At 41.5% G+C, this 18,507-nt stretch overlaps 1 protein-coding gene across 1 annotated transcript in view; it reads left to right on the forward strand.

Moving 5' to 3' along the window:
- Positions 1 to 17,859, forward strand: part of stx1b (syntaxin 1B) — a 49,267-nt gene extending 31,408 nt beyond the window's left edge. The window contains exons 5-10 of the mRNA XM_007573849.2: positions 5,767 to 5,840; positions 7,088 to 7,196; positions 8,348 to 8,421; positions 9,964 to 10,101; positions 10,182 to 10,292; positions 11,372 to 17,859. Coding sequence (XP_007573911.1) covers positions 5,767 to 5,840; positions 7,088 to 7,196; positions 8,348 to 8,421; positions 9,964 to 10,101; positions 10,182 to 10,292; positions 11,372 to 11,452 — 587 coding nt within the window. The 3' untranslated portion in view covers positions 11,453 to 17,859. The remainder of the gene's footprint in view (positions 1 to 5,766; positions 5,841 to 7,087; positions 7,197 to 8,347; positions 8,422 to 9,963; positions 10,102 to 10,181; positions 10,293 to 11,371) is intronic.
- Positions 17,860 to 18,507: the final 648 nt, after the last annotated feature.

Below are 18,507 nucleotides of genomic sequence, written 5' to 3' on the forward strand. Positions count from 1 at the left end.
TATATATATATATATATATATATATATATGAGAACTGATGCCATGATATATATCGGTTTTCATGGCATAGTGACTTTGAAAAAGTAACTTGATTACTCAATGAAAAATTCATCCATCAGCTGGAAAATGTGCATCTCTCTTTTCTGTCCATTGTTTACGTTTGTGACATCACTGCCAAGGAAAAAGAGGAAAACAACAATAAATTTTCCCTAAATAAAACAACAAATATAGTAACAGTGACTTGGATGCATAACTTTGATTATTGGATTGTAAATAGTGATGCGTTAGATTACTGGTTACTGAAACAAAAGGGGTTTATTAGAGTAACGCGTTGATGACCTCATGACACATTTCTGTTCAAGTTGTTTATGGATCTGTCAGGTTTCTGATATGTGTTCCCCATGGGTTAGGGTTCCTACGCCCTTGTGTGTGCTACACATGTCCTGTGTATATTTTCTGGTACATTAATTGGTAAGATTAAAAGTAGCGAAGTGGAAGATATTTTAGGCTGAAATAAGAATAAATTTTTTACTTCTCTTTAAAACAGAAATGATTGCTTTATAGCGGCTGCATCATGCAGGTATTATTTGTGAGTTCATAGAAAATTTCTGCTCTGGGGATGAGCACATGTGTCGACCTTCAGCTGCGTCAGAAGATGAAAATATTCAGAAACGGTAGCAGCGATTTATCAAGCTATAATCACTGTGACAGCAACACAAACACACAGAGAGGAAGACAAGCCAACGAGCTTAAAGCCACAGAAGCACAGAGAGCGGCTGCTGCTGCAGCACCAGGTTCATGCTGAAGGTTCAAGGACATCCCTGCTTTAATGTGCACAGCCAGAAGATGGACTACCCACCACACACACACACACACACACACACACTGTACATATGCAGACTGAGAATAGCTGCGATGAAGCTATAATTGGAATCCCCATGAGGCAGCAGAGTGTTATTGTCCCCACACAGACAGGATCTCTGCAGCACCTCTTACTGTAGATCTGAACCCTGAGGACAGGCGCAGCACTCTCTGCTCCGCCTGCAGGGATCATCAGCATGTCTGTCCAGCTGGCTGTGAAGCTGCAAGGTTTTTACAACGGACACAATGAACTTTTTACTGACAAATTAAACATAAACTGCATTCTCATTACAAATGTGTGCAAATCTTTGTCAATATTCCACTAATGTCGAACAAACACAATTTTGCAATTGTGCATTAAATAAGAAACATTAAAATCACATGTGATTAAGCTTGTTAATGCAATAAGTCATTAAACATCATGGCAGCAACGAGTGTAAATAGTTACGACATATATTCATAATTCAACACTCATCTATCAGCCAATCAGAGGAAATGCTGGCACCTCATTCAGGTGCTGGAGCGGTAAGCGCATCCTACTGGGGTGCAGCTACGTATGCAGCATTTTGGGGAAATTGTAGTCAGCCATTTTACAGGCGATATGTTGGAATGACACAACTTTTTATTAACTGTGTGATGCTGTGACATCACACATTTTGTTGCTCTGGTGGAGCAACAAAAACCATTTACATCCTTCTACTTCCTGTCATCTTCTTTGTGGTTTTTGCCAGTGGTAACATCCTGTTGTTGATCACGTGACTCGTATGATGCAAAAAAAGTGTTTCTGTTTTATTTTCATGAAATACTTTTATTTTGATATGGCTGAAAAGCCACCTCATCATAGAGCAAAAAATTTTATTAGAAAACCTGAGTTTTTCCGAAATTTGTTTTTTCCATTTAGCAAATTTATTTTCGTAATTTTTATTTGGGGGAATATTGTGGTTAATGGAAACAAAGCTAGCGTTTCTATACCTTCACGTTCAAAGGTCAATATTTGATTTCAAGACAAAGTCAAACATCCCAACTAATGATGGATACATTTTTAATAAAAACATGTATCTTGATACTAAAACCCAAAATAATGGCACCTTAGAAAGATGGGGAACTGCAGCGATCGATATGACCTTTCCTCACTGGGTGGCCAAACATTAACTGATGGAAAAACCTCATAATTACTTAATTCTATGTTTTTATGTCTAACTGCACAATTACATCCAAGTCCAGTCTGCTGATTAAGCAACACCTGATCTATAAAATTGCACTTATGAGAGAGAAACCAAACACATTTAAGAAAAGTTTAAAGAAACTAAGAATTAAAATTTTTAAAATTGCAAATTAAGTGTTTCATGAATTAAATTGTTTTAGAAAATGTCAGCATAACTGTGCTCAGATTTGATTGTTATATGAATTTATAATTTTATGCACCACATGATCAAAGTCTAACTTTCCACATCTTGGCATAACATGGTGAGTTTAAACATTTCACACTAAAAACATGCAATGCTGCAAAATTAAAACTAAGGTCATAATTCAGATTAATTTGTTACACACATGTTAACGCGTTAAAAGGTTTAACTCAACTAATCAGATTTATTTTGTACTGTGCTTCAGTTAAAATTAATATCTGTCTTTGTTAATGAGCCAACATGTCTATTATTAACTAATATATATATATAAATTATAATCATTTAGCAACAACTAAAGTTTTTGAGTTCCGCCTGTAATTAAAACAATCCGGCAAACCAGAGTGGGTCAAAGTTCAACCTCAGGCATGTAAAAGACTCCAGTTATCACAAAGTATTAGATTTAAGGAAAATTATTCTTTCACACAGGGCCAGGTTGTTTCGTTAAGCTTTTTAAAATTATAATTCATAATTAAAAGCCACTTCATAATCTGAAATATTTAAGTGTGACAAGAAAAATAATTTTTAACACTACAGTGTAAAATTTCCTTTAGCAAGTCCGCTGGTTTGTCCATTTCTTTATTTGTCTCTTATTCTTCAAGAAGTGTTTAGGTCAGAGTGAAGTGGACAAGAAATACTTTGCAGCAAATTGATTGGCAACTCTTTAAATGTTTTCAGCTTGTGAATAATCTTTCTCTGTGTTCGACGACAGACTTCAGATGACTAGAAATGGCTTCATAACTCTTCCAGATTGATGAGCAGCCACATTTGCTCCTTGCTGATGCCTGCCCAGTTTGGCGTTGTTTGCTGCCAGAACTCTTCCTTTTATAGAGGTGATCACACTGAAGATGATCACTTATTCAATGCATTTGATCTGCAGCTCTTGGCTGCCACTTTCACTCTCAAGTCCCAGGAAAACAGTGAGGACAGACTTTAAGCTTCATCATTGTCTAATTAAATAATTACCATATAAACTCTGTTGTCTTTTTGTATACTTGCAACATTTACAAGTTTTTAGATGCATTTAATTTTTACCCTGCACATGAAAGACATTGAATTTTCTTTTTTACCACGACTGTTTTAATCACTAATGTTGAAGTGATAGTTGTAATTTGATGTATTTTTCAGTTTTCCACAACAATGCAGTCTAAATTGTAGGTTGTTTTTTTTATATAGTTTCACTGCAGTTCTGCTGAGTTCTTATAATCTGGGAGAGACTCTTGCATAAGAACAAATAAGCATACATCAGTTTTTTTTCAGCTAAATGGGCTAAACGTCCTCAAAAATACACGAGGACTCAATCTGTTGCTTACTCACCCAGTTTTCATCTCACTGTCATACAAAAAGACAACACCCAGGAATACAGTGCACACGCACACACACATACACACACACACACACACACACACACACGCAGACCATTGGTGGTGTGATACTGCTGAGTCATCGTGGATCCAGCAGGGCGCTGCCAGGCCACGGGCCAGAAAACGCACACAAACAATCCTTTGAGGAAAATATCAGGACATGACATTGACTCCCACCACCCCTCACTGCTGAACACTGAACATTTCTGCACACAGGTAATGATATTTAAGGAAACTCCTGAGACCGTTTGTCCCCACAGTGCAGGTAAACTGATGCACCGACCCCAAAATGCAGCGAGACAAGAACACACACACACACACACACACACACACACACACACACACACTCTAACAACTTATGAGATATTTATCAACTCAGATATTCTGTAAAGTGGTGACAGTAATTTCTTTCTGTCTCAACTCTTTGCCCCGTTCCAGGTGACACAATAGTCACATTTTAATGAGAGTCAATTAAAACTTATGGTCTTGGATATTTAAATGAATATTTTTTCATGTCTGCACTTGTTAGGCACTGAAAATTCACAACTGTACCTATATTTATATATATTTTTTGTATCAGTTGAACCACAGTTGATAATGCAGTGATTATAGCGCAATTTCCTGGAGGATAAAAGGACGCAGTACAGTAGTTTTCCAATTGGGACAATGCATACTTAATGATGCCACAGCCCATCTAAGATCTAGTCATTTGCGGAAATGTTAAGACAAAATTTACTTATTTACTTAGGAAGATTTGCTTAAATAAAATCAGTTAAATTGGAGATATCCCCCTCTGATTTCTGTCCTCAGTGAAACGATTATCAACTAAAATATACTTATTTGCCATTTGCTTATTATAAAATCGATTCTCAACTAAAGAATAATTGTATAGAATGACCAGATTTAGAGTTATGTACTTTATTTCCTTAAATTATGTTAGACTCATAAGCAAGAGGAGATTCAAGAATAATAATATTCCTTGGCCAGATTTGTTGGTCCATCCAGGGTGACCCCGCCTCTCGCCAGGAACGTTAGCTGGAGGCGCCAGCACCTCCCAACCCCACGAAGGGACAAGGGTGTTAGAAAATGGATGGATGGATTTTAGAACTAAAACATGCAGGATGCCGGGCCCCCAGGACCCACTTTGGGCTCCCCTGGTGTAGTGTGTTAGCGATAGCAGAACTAATGTTTGTGATTAGCGTTTAGGACTAACGCAGCTAACGTTTTTTGTTACCAGTGCCCACCACTGGTGGAATAAAGTAATGATCAAAGAAGTTGTTAAATTTCTTCTCTAATGTTCTCCTCATTAGCATATTGCATGAAACCATTTAAAGGCTCAGTAAATTGTCTTTTCAGATTAATTTCCTTGTTATAGATTTAAATCTGTTCTTGTTAACCTCACTGAGAGCCTCGCTGGTCAAATGTGGTTCAGGCTTTTCCTCCTGGATGGTTTCTTTAGAAGCTGCAGTGATCACAGAGATCCTCGGTGAGAAGATGTAATTAAGCTAGCTCTCCTGGGTAAATAAGCGCTGCAGCTGCAGCAGTGGTGAGGATGGAGCACATTTCAGTTCCTTCACTTCAAGTTGAAACTGAACAATCTTTTTACACATGCTGCATTTTCCTCCAGTCTTCCTGTTAACCTGCTCCAGCTCTGTCAGATTCGAGAGGATCAGCTGTGAACAGGTCTGGGCTTTGAATAGGCCACTCCAGAACCTCCACCTTGTTGTCTTTAATCCTTCTCTGTTTTGCTTTAGGTCGCGGGATGCTTTGGGTCGTCATCTTAGACTGATGAACCAGTGAAGGTTTAAGGAAAAAGCACATCTTTTTAAATCTGGTTTTGCTTTATTTTGTGTTTGTTATTTTGTTTGTTGAAGTGTTTGTTGTGATTTTTATCCTGAAAGGTTTTTACTTTATGCTCCAATCACTACATACTCACTCACTGTAGTAGAGAAATCTGTGATGATTCGGTTGTACCCAGGGTTTGTCTTGGTTTGAGGAGCTCGTGCATGAAGAAGAGTTGATGGTGGATGATAACAAATGACCTGCAGACGGGTCAGAACCGAACCACCCTGTGGAGCAGAAAAACAGAATTAAACAGTTTACTTTATAACATTGTCTGCATGTTTGTGTTCCTGCAGCAATTGAGCAGAGCATCGAGCAGGAGGAAGGTCTCAACAGATCATCAGCGGACCTCCGGATCCGTAAGACACAGGTGGGTCGGGTCCAGAGCCGGTCGTGGTCTGGATAGCGCCTTCTCACATTCAAACCCGTCATGTAGCAGAACCAGACAGTTGACCTCTCCAGAACGGGTCAAGCTTACAAAGTCTGTCAGCAAACGATAAAAGTTTAATCCGAAGAGCAGAAGTCCTTGTTTGTCATGTGACTGCTGCTGATTAAATGTGTTCAAACTGACACGCATGTTACAGCCAGACGACACCTCTCACCCTAACCCTCACACACACAGAGCAGCTTTATCACTAAAACAATTATTTTTTAGCTTTTTAATTCATTCCTGCTCAAAGTTCCTTCTGAATGTCACTTCCTCATGCTCTCTCGCTCGGCAATTGGCTGCAGCCGTCATGTCTGCTGCTGCCCAGTGGACAAGAAGGGAACTGCAGGCACCAACAATAGCAGGATCAGCATATTGGGGCCGTTGCAAATGGAAGAAAGGAGTACAGTGATCCCTCGCTGTAATGTGGTTCACCTTTCGCGGTCTCGCTGCTTCGCGGATATTTTTTTTTGTACAGTTTTTTTCACAGTGCTTTGTGTTCTGCGTCCTGATTGGCTAAAATGTACATAATACAGATTGGCCATTCAGAAGATGGAAACTGAAACTTTGAATGCCTGCTGAAAAAAACTAGCCAGAGGCTCTGCAGCAGATCCAGCTGTGAATCTCGAGGGGCAGCTTGGAGGAGACGCTTTAATGCCACGACTCCGGATCACATTAAGGCCCGATTGATGAACACGCACATCAGCTGACCTGGAAACAGGTTTTGTTCTTTGGTTTCAATGTAGAGTATTTAATTATGCTGTGTAATAATGGTAAAAAACTTAAGGTAACTACTTCACGGATTTCACTTATCGCGGGTTATTTGCGGAACGCAGCCCCTAAGAAAATCGAGGGATCGCTGTATATTTCAACAATTTGGAGATTAGTCTGAAATTTTCACACACAAAAGAAGAATTTTTCAAGTTTTTAATAAAATTTCTTGAGTTTTTGAAAGCTTATTTACTGCCTTTTTTCTATCTACAGTATCTCTAATTTGCTGTTTTATTTTATTAATCATGTGTAACCAATGTTATTAAGAGCCATTGAGGAATCTCCAAATGATCGGTTCAACAAAAATAAGTTCCGAGTGTCTGGATGTAGATCATGGAGTTCCAGCTCTGGTTCACAGGCCTTCCCAGTTAAACCAGTTCATCCACATTCAACCAGTTTTCCTCCTTGTCTTTCTCCAGCACTCGACGCTGTCGCGTAAATTTGTGGAGGTGATGACCGAGTACAACACCACGCAGTCCAAGTACCGGGACCGCTGCAAGGACCGCATCCAGAGGCAGCTGGAGATCAGTGAGTTCAACACCCAACATGGCGGATGGTAAACACAAACAATACCAGCAGCAACAAACCAGCAGCAACAAACCAACAAACCAGGCAGAAACTCCAGATATTGAAACAAGTTCTGCTGGAGATTTTTTGCTGTTAAATGTTTTTTCTCTCCACTGTCGCTACATTCATACTCGGTAGAAGGGATTGCTGTAAAGACGAGTCAACGCAAGCAACTGTCTACTGTCGCCCCCTGCTGGTCCAGGAGGAGTGAATGCTGCAAGTCAACGACTCGATGTTCTGCTGGGATTCCTTAGATAGAAACTTCTGAATAATTAATTATACTGTACTGTGTAAGAAGTAGGATCAGTTGGAATGGATGTGTGAATGAATTTAAATGATTTTTTTTGCAAAGTGCCTTGAGATGGCACTTGTTATGAAATGGCGCTTCAGAAATAAGCTGACTTTATTTACGCTGCTGAAGGAACCGTCCAGAACTTCAGTTTTCGCTGCAAAGAACGAGCTTTCGGCGGTTCAAGATGGCCGAGGACAGCGTTACGTTACCGCCGGTGCAGAGCTGTCTTGGGATCGGCAGCAGGTGGAGGAAAAAGGCTGGAAACTTCTGTGCCTGAAAGGTTTAAATCAGGAGAAATGTCTTCCAGTTTGGTGGCGATCAGTGGATATTTTAAATCAAAGCCTGCGTTCACACTGCAGGCCTCGATGCTCGGTTACGATTTCTTGTGAAATCCACCTTTTTTTTTTTTTTTTGCGTTGTCGTTCACACTTCTAAACATATGCAGCATTTGTGTGATCTCCTGTGTGAACTGCAAGCAACCTAAAAGTTGTAATATTACGACTTTATTCTTGTGTCATTACAACTTTATTTTGATAATATTTTGATTTTATTCTCTAATTATTTTTGAGTTATTCTCGTGATATTTGACTTCACTTCCTGAACTTGCTCCTGTGACCTGAGGTCGGTCAGAACAGAAACACAGAAACATTTTATCTCTAAGCTGGTTGCCGTTTGGTGAAATCCTGCGTCATAAATCATACTCCTTCTGTTGGTTGGACCCTAACGGATCAAAACGGCAAATAAGAAGATGCTGAGTGATGTGACAGGTTGCCATGGCGATCTCCTGTGAATAATCTCATCGTTTCTGCTCTGTCTGCAGCTGGAAGAACCACCACCAACGAAGAGCTGGAGGACATGTTGGAGAGTGGCAAACTGGCCATCTTCACCGATGATGTAAGCACCGCACCTGCGGTCACTTTAAGGTGGAGCCTTCTGCTTCCTGTACGCATCATCATGTGGTCAGGATGCAGAACGGCCACAAGGTGCGCTGAAACATCAAGTGAAGGCAGCCTTTGCTTCTGGACATGGGAAGGAAAGCTGAAGAAAAGCCGCCACTGCTTTTATTCTGAAGGAGTTCATATTGTTTTCTTCTTCAAATTAAAAGCGGCCATGACTGCAGGGATTTAACAAAACACCTGGCTGCAAATGACAGCTGAGCTACTCTGATTGAAGCCACTTGTATTGTGATGTCACAGTGTGGTGACCAATCAGCACAGGTCAGTAAGGTTCAGGTTTACAGCAGGTGTGGAGTTAGTCTGAACAGGTAAGTCCGTCCAACTGCCAAAGAACCAAAAGAGACGACAAACAACAATAAATCATTCAGAAAGCAACTAAAACTGGAACCTGTGACTTTCATTTCACAGGCGAAGATGGAAAACAAAACGTTTCTTTACCAACTAACCATATTATGACCAGAAAATAGAAACAATCCTTTTTTCTCCTTTATTTAACCAGGTAAACCCCGTTGAGATCCAGATCTAATTTTCAAGAGAAATTTAAATGACTTGTACACAATGCTGAAAAAAACAAGACAAAACTAATACAGAAACAGATAAACATTTGAATTGATGTTAAAATCACAGAGACAGAAAAAATGTAGGTGGAAGCATTAGCTTAATTTAACTACGTCTAATTTAAAATGCTAATGCTAACCAAGCATTTAATAAGGCTAATCAGGAAGTCAACTCCAGCTAACAGTGTAATAATCCTTGCTACTCTGAAAGCTAACTGCAGCTAGCACAATTAGCTGTAATCTAACTTAGGCTAATTATAGCTGATTCAGAGTCCAACTTCAGCTAAACTGACAGATAACACATCCATAAATTATTTCTCATCTTATAAAACAATTTTTACTTATTTTGAAGCTAATTGTAGCGAACCGTATGCTAATTTCACCCCTTTAAGAAGCTAGTTTTAGCTAATCCCACAATTTAATAGAATATGTCTATTGTCACCAATTACAAAATAATTTCAGCAAAATAATTTCAGCAAATGGATTTCTGGATTTGCGGTTTGTTTGGCTAATTAGCAATTAGCCAAATTGCTAATTTGAAGGTAATCTGGATGCTAACCTGTCTAATTTCCCTTTTTCTTTATTTTTTGTACTTTGTGTACAACTGGTCCATACAGATAAACTTATCCAACTAGCTAACTTAGAAGCCAGTAACTCATTTTTAACTGTATGTTGATTATATAAAATTTAAGTCGATAAATATTGTAGATGTTGAGTTTTTTCTTTTCTTTGAGATGAGCAGATTTAAACTGCGGAAAAATGTTCTAATAATTTACTATTTATTAATTTATTATTATCTAATAATTTACCAAATTTTAGATTTTATCCTCTTTTCTAAAGTTACTTCTGTAGACTTTGTTTTTTTTTACGTTCTGTGACGGGGCAGAGAAGACAGAATATGCTTCTGTAAACTTGTTCTGCAGATCAAAATGGACTCTCAGATGACCAAGCAGGCCCTGAATGAGATCGAGACCCGACACACCGAGATCATCAAGCTGGAAAACAGCATCCGTGAGCTCCACGACATGTTTGTCGACATGGCCATGCTGGTCGAGAGCCAGGTAGGCCACAAGTGTTGGAAAGCTACCTGATCCCATAGAGGAGTTGCTTGGTGTCGTTTAAATTCAGATGTTTGTTTTAGGGAGAAATGATTGACAGAATTGAGTACAACGTAGAACACTCCGTCGACTACGTGGAGCGAGCCGTCTCCGACACCAAGAAGGCCGTAAAATACCAGAGCCAGGCTCGCAAGGTAAGGCTCTAGCTTCCCCTGATGAAACTCTGCTCCGGACCCCACCGTCCATCCAGCAGGCTCCTTTTCAAACTGCTAACAGAAGGCTAGCAAAAATGCTAAAAGCCACCAATTTGTCCAATCGGAATCCAAAAAATGTCCGTGGAGCTATTCCTCCATTTAGCATAAGACACTTTTTGGCAACAGTGGTTAACATCTATGAAGACTCCTTCATGTCCATGACAGTGTGGAGTCAGTCTTATGCTCTCCCTTCCAAATACAGTGTTGCCTCTTCAACCAACAAATGACTGGATTCCAACTGCAAACTCCAGAAACTCGTGCAGCTGCCTCCCTTCAGGAACTCAAACCTTCCTGTCGGTCTTTCAGTGTCTTAAAGGAATTTAATGTCCAGAATGGGATTTTAGCTGCAGAGGAATTGCATTCCTATCAGACGACTAACTATCCAGTTTGAACTTAAAGTGCTGTTTTTAGCTGTTTTTGCTTGAATCTTTAACATTCCAGTATTTAACTATGCTAGCTTGCTTTCAGACTCTGTTCTGCTTCGCTCACTATTTGGTGAGAAAATCATTTTAATAAACGAAAATTTGCACAACCAGTCAAAACAACAGCACGCGCCGTCCTGCATCGACACGTCGCGTTAATGGAGACAGAAACCGGGGGTTCAAACTCACAGAAAGATTTTTATACAATTTTTGTCCAAATTTCCCTTTCCGTAAATCTTAAGGACGTCTCAGTCGTTGGAACGGCTCTTAAAACGTGCGAGCCTAGCATGTTTGTTTCAGTTGTATTTACCCAGAATGCCCTGTGCTGCTTTTGACGGTCCCTTCAACCGAATCCAGACCAGTTAAATTTTTTGTTCAATTACAAATTCACGCCTCCTCAAATGAACCGCCCTTTCTGGGCAAACGGCCTGGAGTCGGATTAAATTGGACTGAACAGAGCTGGAGGGAATTCAGCCTCAGATTTCTAACAAAAGACAACACTAAACGTTTTAAACAACAGGAAAAGTCAAATGAGAAAGTGGTTCCAAATGTTTTCCCTCATCATTCATGCGTTTGCTTCCTACTGTCGCCCTGCAGAAGAAGATCATGATCATCATCTGCTGCGTCATCCTCGGCGTGGTCCTGGCGTCGACCATCGGCGGCACGCTGGGCTTCTAAGACGTTCCTCCACCTGCTGCCATGATGACTGATGCCGACCGACTGACCGACAGCCAGCAGAGAAAAGAAACAGCAACGACAACACAAAAAACTTGAAACACAAATGCAAGACCGACAACCAATCAGCTAGGAAGAGATAATCCAATCACAAATAAGAGGAAACACCACGGGTTTGGGCGGGGTACAAAAAGCTAAGAAGAAAACACAGTAACACCACATGATAGGTGACTTATCCACACAACAAGAGAGGGAAAATAAACCTATTTATGTAAATGTATTGAACAACACATGGGTTAGCTACCTGTAAAAAGTGATAACCTCTAATATAACTTTTACTTTGTTGTTTGTTTGGCTGTTTTCCTATGTTTTGAAGTTCCTTGTTTGTTTTTTTCGGGAGTCTCCGAGGACAGTGACGGCTGCTGGGTGGGAGTCCTGTGGGACAAATCTGTCATTCGGGTTCCTCACGTTCATTTCAGAAAACAAACAGCTAATGCATAGATGTAGAAAACCCGAAAGTTGGGGAACGATGTTAATGTTGTGCCTCGCCGTCAGCTAGTCCACCTCTCATTGGCTGCTTTGCCCGTCATTCACCTCGGCCAGCCTGTTACCGGAGACCGACTGGACCCTGAGAGCAGATGCTTTCACAGCCGGCTGCGGTTGGGAAAACACCGCGTTGACAAGGGGGAGGTCAGACTCCCCTGACTGTTGCATCGATCCAACCAAAGAGTTGGGGAGGGAGGGCCTCTGACCGTCCTGGTTATTCTGATTGGCCAGCGTAGGCGACAAGGTGATACCTGAGGGCTGGGTGGAGATGGACAGTTAATCTATGCAGTTTAGATACAAGAAAGACGACTTGTCCCGCCTACCAACACAGAGATAGCCAATGAGAATCTGTTAAAAGCCAGGGCCGTCATCCTCAAGCTGCTCAAGGAGTCAACAAAAAATAACGGAAACGCATCAAAACCAACAAACAGGCGAAACCAGTTACCCTGGTGTGGCGATGGTCCTGTGGCCGTTTGTGTTTCGATGGCGAGCGTTTGTTGCTTTTGTCGTGCTGCTGTTCCGGTGTGTGCGTGACGTATCCTGTGCTGTATCTGCTTAACATTGTGTTACCGTTGAGTTTGTGCGATCCGACGCGTCTCCGGTGTGTTTGTGTTGGAGAAGCTGTGATGTTTCGGTTGCCACACATGAAGGCATTCCTGTAGATAATGTGAAAGGAGCATCACTCCTCTCTGCATGCCGAGACAGGATGCTCCAACAACCCGGACTAGGAGTACAGCAGCTTCTACGGCCAATTCACATTCTCTATGGTGCATTTCCCTGGAAGGTGGATCAACGTGACACACATTAATTCACAACATGAACATGTCATATATGTTTTAACTTCTGACGTAGACAGACCCCATGAATGTTGTGTTACTGCCAGTGTTAGGGTTAGTCTGAGCCGCTTTGCATGGTGTAGAATTCGCTTGTGTTTGTGTAGGTTGTGCAGAAGCTTATTGAAGATTTATCATCCGTTTTCTAGATACTTTTTCTAAAAACCGTGAAAGGCATTCGTGGTGTCCGACCTAGTATGGTGGAAAAGATTCAGAAAATACAAAGGGTTTGTGGCTCGTAACAATATAGCAAGACAATTACTTTTTAAATTATTGAAAGCTATTTCTAGCTAATCTGATCCTTGATATTTCAGAAGCTAATTCTAGCTGCACCAAAACTATCCAATCTGGAAGCTAATTATTGTTAATAAACTAATTCTAATTTTGGGGGAAGCTCCCTGTAAAGATATTTAATTATACAGAATGAAAAGTATTTATTTGACTGTTAGCCTGTGAACCACATTATGCTAATTTGGAAGCTAATCCTTGTTAAACTGGAGGACCATTTTAGCTAATCATAGATTTTAGCTAAAAAAATATAGACAAATCTCCAAAATCATTGGCCAATTCTAACTTAAAGGAAAGATATCTGTAAAAACATTTGATTTTACAACACAAAAAGTATTTATCTGTAGTACTTTGTACGTTATTAGTCTGTAATTGTGAACCAAATTAATTTGGAAGCGAATCATTGTTAACCTGGAGGATAATTCTAGTCAAGAAATTTTAGCTAATAATTAAATAATACCTGCAGTAAAATGTGAGTTTAAACAGGTTTTTATGCTGTGTTTGCAGTAGCAACCTACCCATTGCCCAAAGCATGCAAACTAGAATGCTAACTATGTGGAACCACTAGCTAATTTCAGCTAGCTATTAGAGTTAGCAGTGTTGAACTCACTGGGACAAATCCCCACGTTTACAATACCAAGAACATAAATGCTGTAGGAACGTTTCACTGTGTTTGAAATCTGGGGTTTATTGGAAAGGTAGCAGTACTGGATGAAAAGCTGAAAATGGCCGAACAAATTGTTGGTTTTACAGAGTGATGCAGTCTCACGGCAGCTCATGGAAATCTTTACCTGCATATGTTTTAAAAATATTGACAAATTTGCTCAGATTATCCAAACTCTGAGGGATTCTTCCATTAATAAAGCATCTGAGTCGCTGGGAGTCGGTTCAGACTGAGCTTTTAATAATACTCAGTCTGAAACGTTGCTGTGTCTGTTCGGAAAGGTTTGGTGAGGTGTTCGTGATTTGCCAGGACGCTGGTTGGGTCTGAGGTTCTGGAGGAATGCGCTCAGGCTCTGTGATACGGAGGTCATCGTACTTCTGTTGAGGCCTGCGCTGGAGGAAAAACCACCTTCAGATCCCTCCGCACTCCCTGCCAGAGCAATAAGCTTCAGTTCAGAGTCCAGGAAGTAGTCGTTGTTTAGTGGAAAATGTGTTTTTTCTTGAGATGTAGAAGTTAGCATCGTTAGCTTTAGATGTCTGTGATGCCCTTGATGTTCTAGTTTCAGGTTTGGAGAAGATTGGGGTCTACTTAATTTATTCTTTGGCTTCAATAAACCAAAACTGTTGTGTTAACCAAAGTGTCACCCTCTTCTCCCAGCAGCAAAATCCAACAAATCTCTCAAACGGTCCGTCTGTAGATTCAGGATGATTGGATCCTTTCTCAGCTGTTGTCGTTGGTTTTTAGTGGTTTCCAACAGGTAAAGAAACGTAAACCGAAGTGGATTTAATGACTTAGCGAGTTGAAATCTCATTGTAACCTCATGCATCAGATTTTTTTAAAAGTTAGCTGCGCTTTTCTTCCCTCAGCGCCATGGTCTATTGGATGGTTGTCCTGTGGTGGTTGAGGTGGACGAACATGAGCGGTGTCAGGATGCCGTCAAAGCACCAGCCAGTTTGTTGACAATGACGTGTTTTGTGTCTGTATTTTCTGTAAAGTTCCTGTTTCATCCATCAGGCCCCTGAAAACACATCAAACCACAAAGACGTCACCAAAATGATTCAGAGGGTCGGTTCGCCTGAGTGTCCGGCCCTCCCGGCCCTCTTGTCTTGTGTTGTAGTCGTTTGGTTGTATAAAAAGATGGCGACGCGCGTTGGGAGTCTGACCTTCCCCTCCATCCTGCTGTGTGTAATAACTATAACGTTAATAATAAAAAAGGCATGCAAAGCGTTGTGGAGTTTGCATGAAGGTGTTTTTGTACCCCACCCCGCCCTCCTTACCGTGCACTTTACCACTCATCGGACCTGTTTGATTAGCACATTAGCTACTAGCCACAACTTATTACCTGTTATTAATTGATCTGCGTTTCAGTATTTCTGTTAGACGTGTTTTGTTGGAACATAATTGTTTTATTTAAATGTGAAAGGCTAAACTCCCGTCAGCTTCGGTCATTCAGGTCCGTCTGGACTTCTTGCTGGATTTCACCCCGCCTTTATCTGCCGGGCTTGTTTCCTCCACCCTTTGTTTGCTGAGAAATGGCCTGTAGGCTGACCTCCGGCTGCTCCTCCACCCATCGTTGTGCGTGTGCAGCATGTTTCCCTGCGTCTTCGGTGAAGACGGCGTGTTTGTGAGCGCGTGTTGGCAGCACGGGTTTATCTCAACGTGCAAAGCGTCAGACTGCAGTCCGCCGGGTTGCAGCTGTTTTCACAAGTTGTTAAAAAATTGCGACTAAGAGGATCAGAGCCCTAAATGTACGCGATGTTCACTGTTTGTTTGATTCAAACCAAAGCCTTCTCCCTCCCACTCGTGTTCTCAAAATGTCCGCCGCTAGAATCGAAGAGCACAAAGCAAGTGAAGTTTACACCTAGACGTTCCTCAAACAGATACAGCAATTTAAAAAAAGCAAAAATTAAAGTGAAAAGCCTGCCCTGATCCCCCCCACGCACCACCAGCCCTCACTGCATGATGGTCCTTCCCTGCATCAGCTGATCCGACCAACCTGAACAACGTCTGCCTCCAGTTCCTTTTCTCCCGTAGATGCTAGTTTGTGGTCTGATTAGTGGAAAATATGGCACATAATCATAACCAGAGACAACGGTGGTGCTTTCTTCTTCTATTCAATAACTGCTCTTGTTTTGGTGTCATTTTGTTTTTCCTGTAAAGTTAATCAGTCGTCTTCACACCTCCGGATCAACGTGCTGCTGCGGCGGGAGCAAGAGAAAAATTATTCAAATTATAGATTATTGTTAATTATGATGCACATTTATGTGTAAATTTGTGGGAAAATATAGAAATTAAAGTCAAAGTTCAACTTAATTCCAGGATATCTAACAGTAAGACCAGTTTTCTGTTGCTTTCAGGCTGAAATATGACCCGAGGTCCGTCAACCTACCTGACCAACACCGGAGAACATTTAGAGGACGTGAATTCATAAAGATTTTCACCAAACGGGAACGGACCTCGGATTGTTGCAGAAAACTTTCTGATGCCCCACCTTGGAGAAACATGGATTTATAAAAACTAATCTCTTTGCAAACATGCGGTTTGTTGCAGATGTGCATCCAGATGTTTGCATAATTCAGATGTTTTCCAGGAGAACGTTTGAAATAAAAACATTTAGTTATCAGAGCTCCACAAACCGCCAGCGAGCGTTGTCCGCGGCGTGACGAAAGACTGCAGCGACTAATATATAAACAACAATATATAAATATTTTCATGTAAATCTTACACCAACATACTGTATGACTGTGTGTACATGGCCGCGTGCCATTACTGCTTCTGTGGGCGTGATGCCGTTTTTCTGTCAGAGCAGGAAGCGAGCGAGCAGGAAGTGGATCATCCTGAGGGGTTCGGGCGCGGCGCAGAGGCTCCAAAGATCGACTCTGTTAGCCAAACACTCCGCCGTGTTGCTCCTCCGCTATCGTCATTTTGCTTGAAGTAAACATGAGTCAGTCCTACTTTTTACCTCCTCATTTGTCGGACCAGAACCTGCTCTGCGATGATTTTTGTCTTCATGGGACGATTTTCGGAAACAAAGCCTGCTGCGTGTCCTGCTCTGATTACATGAAACTTTGATTTTTTTCGTTGCAGTAAAAGCTGTGACTTGTTTTGAACTGATTTTTTATGCTTGATCCAAACGTCTCTTTGCTCTCTTCATCAAGCGAGACAGTATTTGGTTTCTATCAGTGTTTATTTTTCCTGAGTGGGAGGAGTTAGGGGAGGGGTCAAATAGATAGACCACACCCACATAGTCCCTGCCATATTAAGAAATACACTTAAATAACATTATTATTATTATAGTTGTTGTTGTAATAATTCTAACCATAAAAGGCAAATAAAATGCAGAAAAACATTTGCAAAAACCCAGGAGAGTGAACGGCTTCACACGGTGATCAAACAGAAAAACTTTTAAAAAGGGAGGTGACCACGATTCCATGATTTAAAGAAGTACAAAAGGAGTTATGTTATCATAAATAATAGTAGTAATATTGAATATTGAATGCTCGCAATTTTGTCAAACTGAAACTGGAATCTTTGTGTTCTGTAATTATTGTAAATAACTTCAAAGAGAGAAAAAATGACTTGCATGTCTATGTATAAATCTACTGAGATATTTATTCCCGTCAAAGTTGACAAGCACTTCGATGTCTGTCCTTTTTCGCTGCTTTTATTTCCCGGACGTCGCGTGTCCTAAGCCCCGCCCCTCCGCTCTCCGTCGGCGGCAGAGAGACGGCGCCGCGTAGCTTCCATCGCCGTCGTTCTCCGCCTCGCTCAGTCCGGACGCTGTGTCCGCTCACGGCCGCTCCTCCGTCCATAACCCCAAATCCAGAGGCTCCACCCACTGGCTCCTCTGATGAAAGTGCTTCCCTCCATATTAGGAAACTAAACCCCGCCTCCAGGGCCTTAGAAGCCACGCCCCTGGTCCCTCTGGAAGTCCTGTTCAGGGTCACCACCTTTCAGTTCGACGTTGTCTCTCCGCCGCATTTCGCCAAACATCCGACCTTTTCCTGTCTGGTTCCCACTTAGCCTGCACCCAGTCCTCCAAAACTGACTCAGTTCGACCAGCTCATAGCCATATCCAAGTGACAGTGCCCAAACAGTCTGTAAACTACAGGTCAGTTGGACTGGGGTCAGCAACTCTGAGACAGAATCGGTGGTGGTGGTACGCATCAACTTTAGAGAAAAAGCACACATCCACCGGATGAAGCAAAGGGACTTTCTTGCTGATCTTCATGCTCTCACTAACCAAACCACCTCCGACACCAGTAGAATAAAACTAGATTTTAATCCGAGTTGCGTATTCAGATTTCCACCAGTCTTCCTACTACCCAACTTTCCTCATTTTTTATTCCCAGAGGAGTTCCTGGAGGAGATCGGAGCTCTGGTTTCTCGAAGTCGTCAAAGGGATGCAAGAGCATAGTCCAGGACGAGCTAGCATAGTCCAGGACGAGCTAGCATAGTCCAGGACGAGCTAGCATAGTCCAGGACGAGCTAGCATAGTCCAGGACGAGCTAGCATAGTTTAGCGAAAGTTAAAGTTAAGTAAAGCTAACTGAGTTCACTAAAGGCAAGCTAAGCTTAGTAAAAAAAAAGTTAGCTAAACTCAGCGTAAACTAGCTACCTTCCCAGTGAACCAGTTGTAGTTCTTGTCGTTTTACGCGGTCAGGCCGTTTGGCGGCTTCGAGGTCTGCGGTCCGGCCGGAGTCGCCACCCAATTCCAGGCCCGGTCTC

Source organism: Poecilia formosa, unplaced genomic scaffold (assembly GCF_000485575.1).
Source record: "Poecilia formosa unplaced genomic scaffold, Poecilia_formosa-5.1.2 Scaffold339, whole genome shotgun sequence".
NCBI classification, from domain to species: Eukaryota; Metazoa; Chordata; class Actinopteri; order Cyprinodontiformes; family Poeciliidae; genus Poecilia; species Poecilia formosa.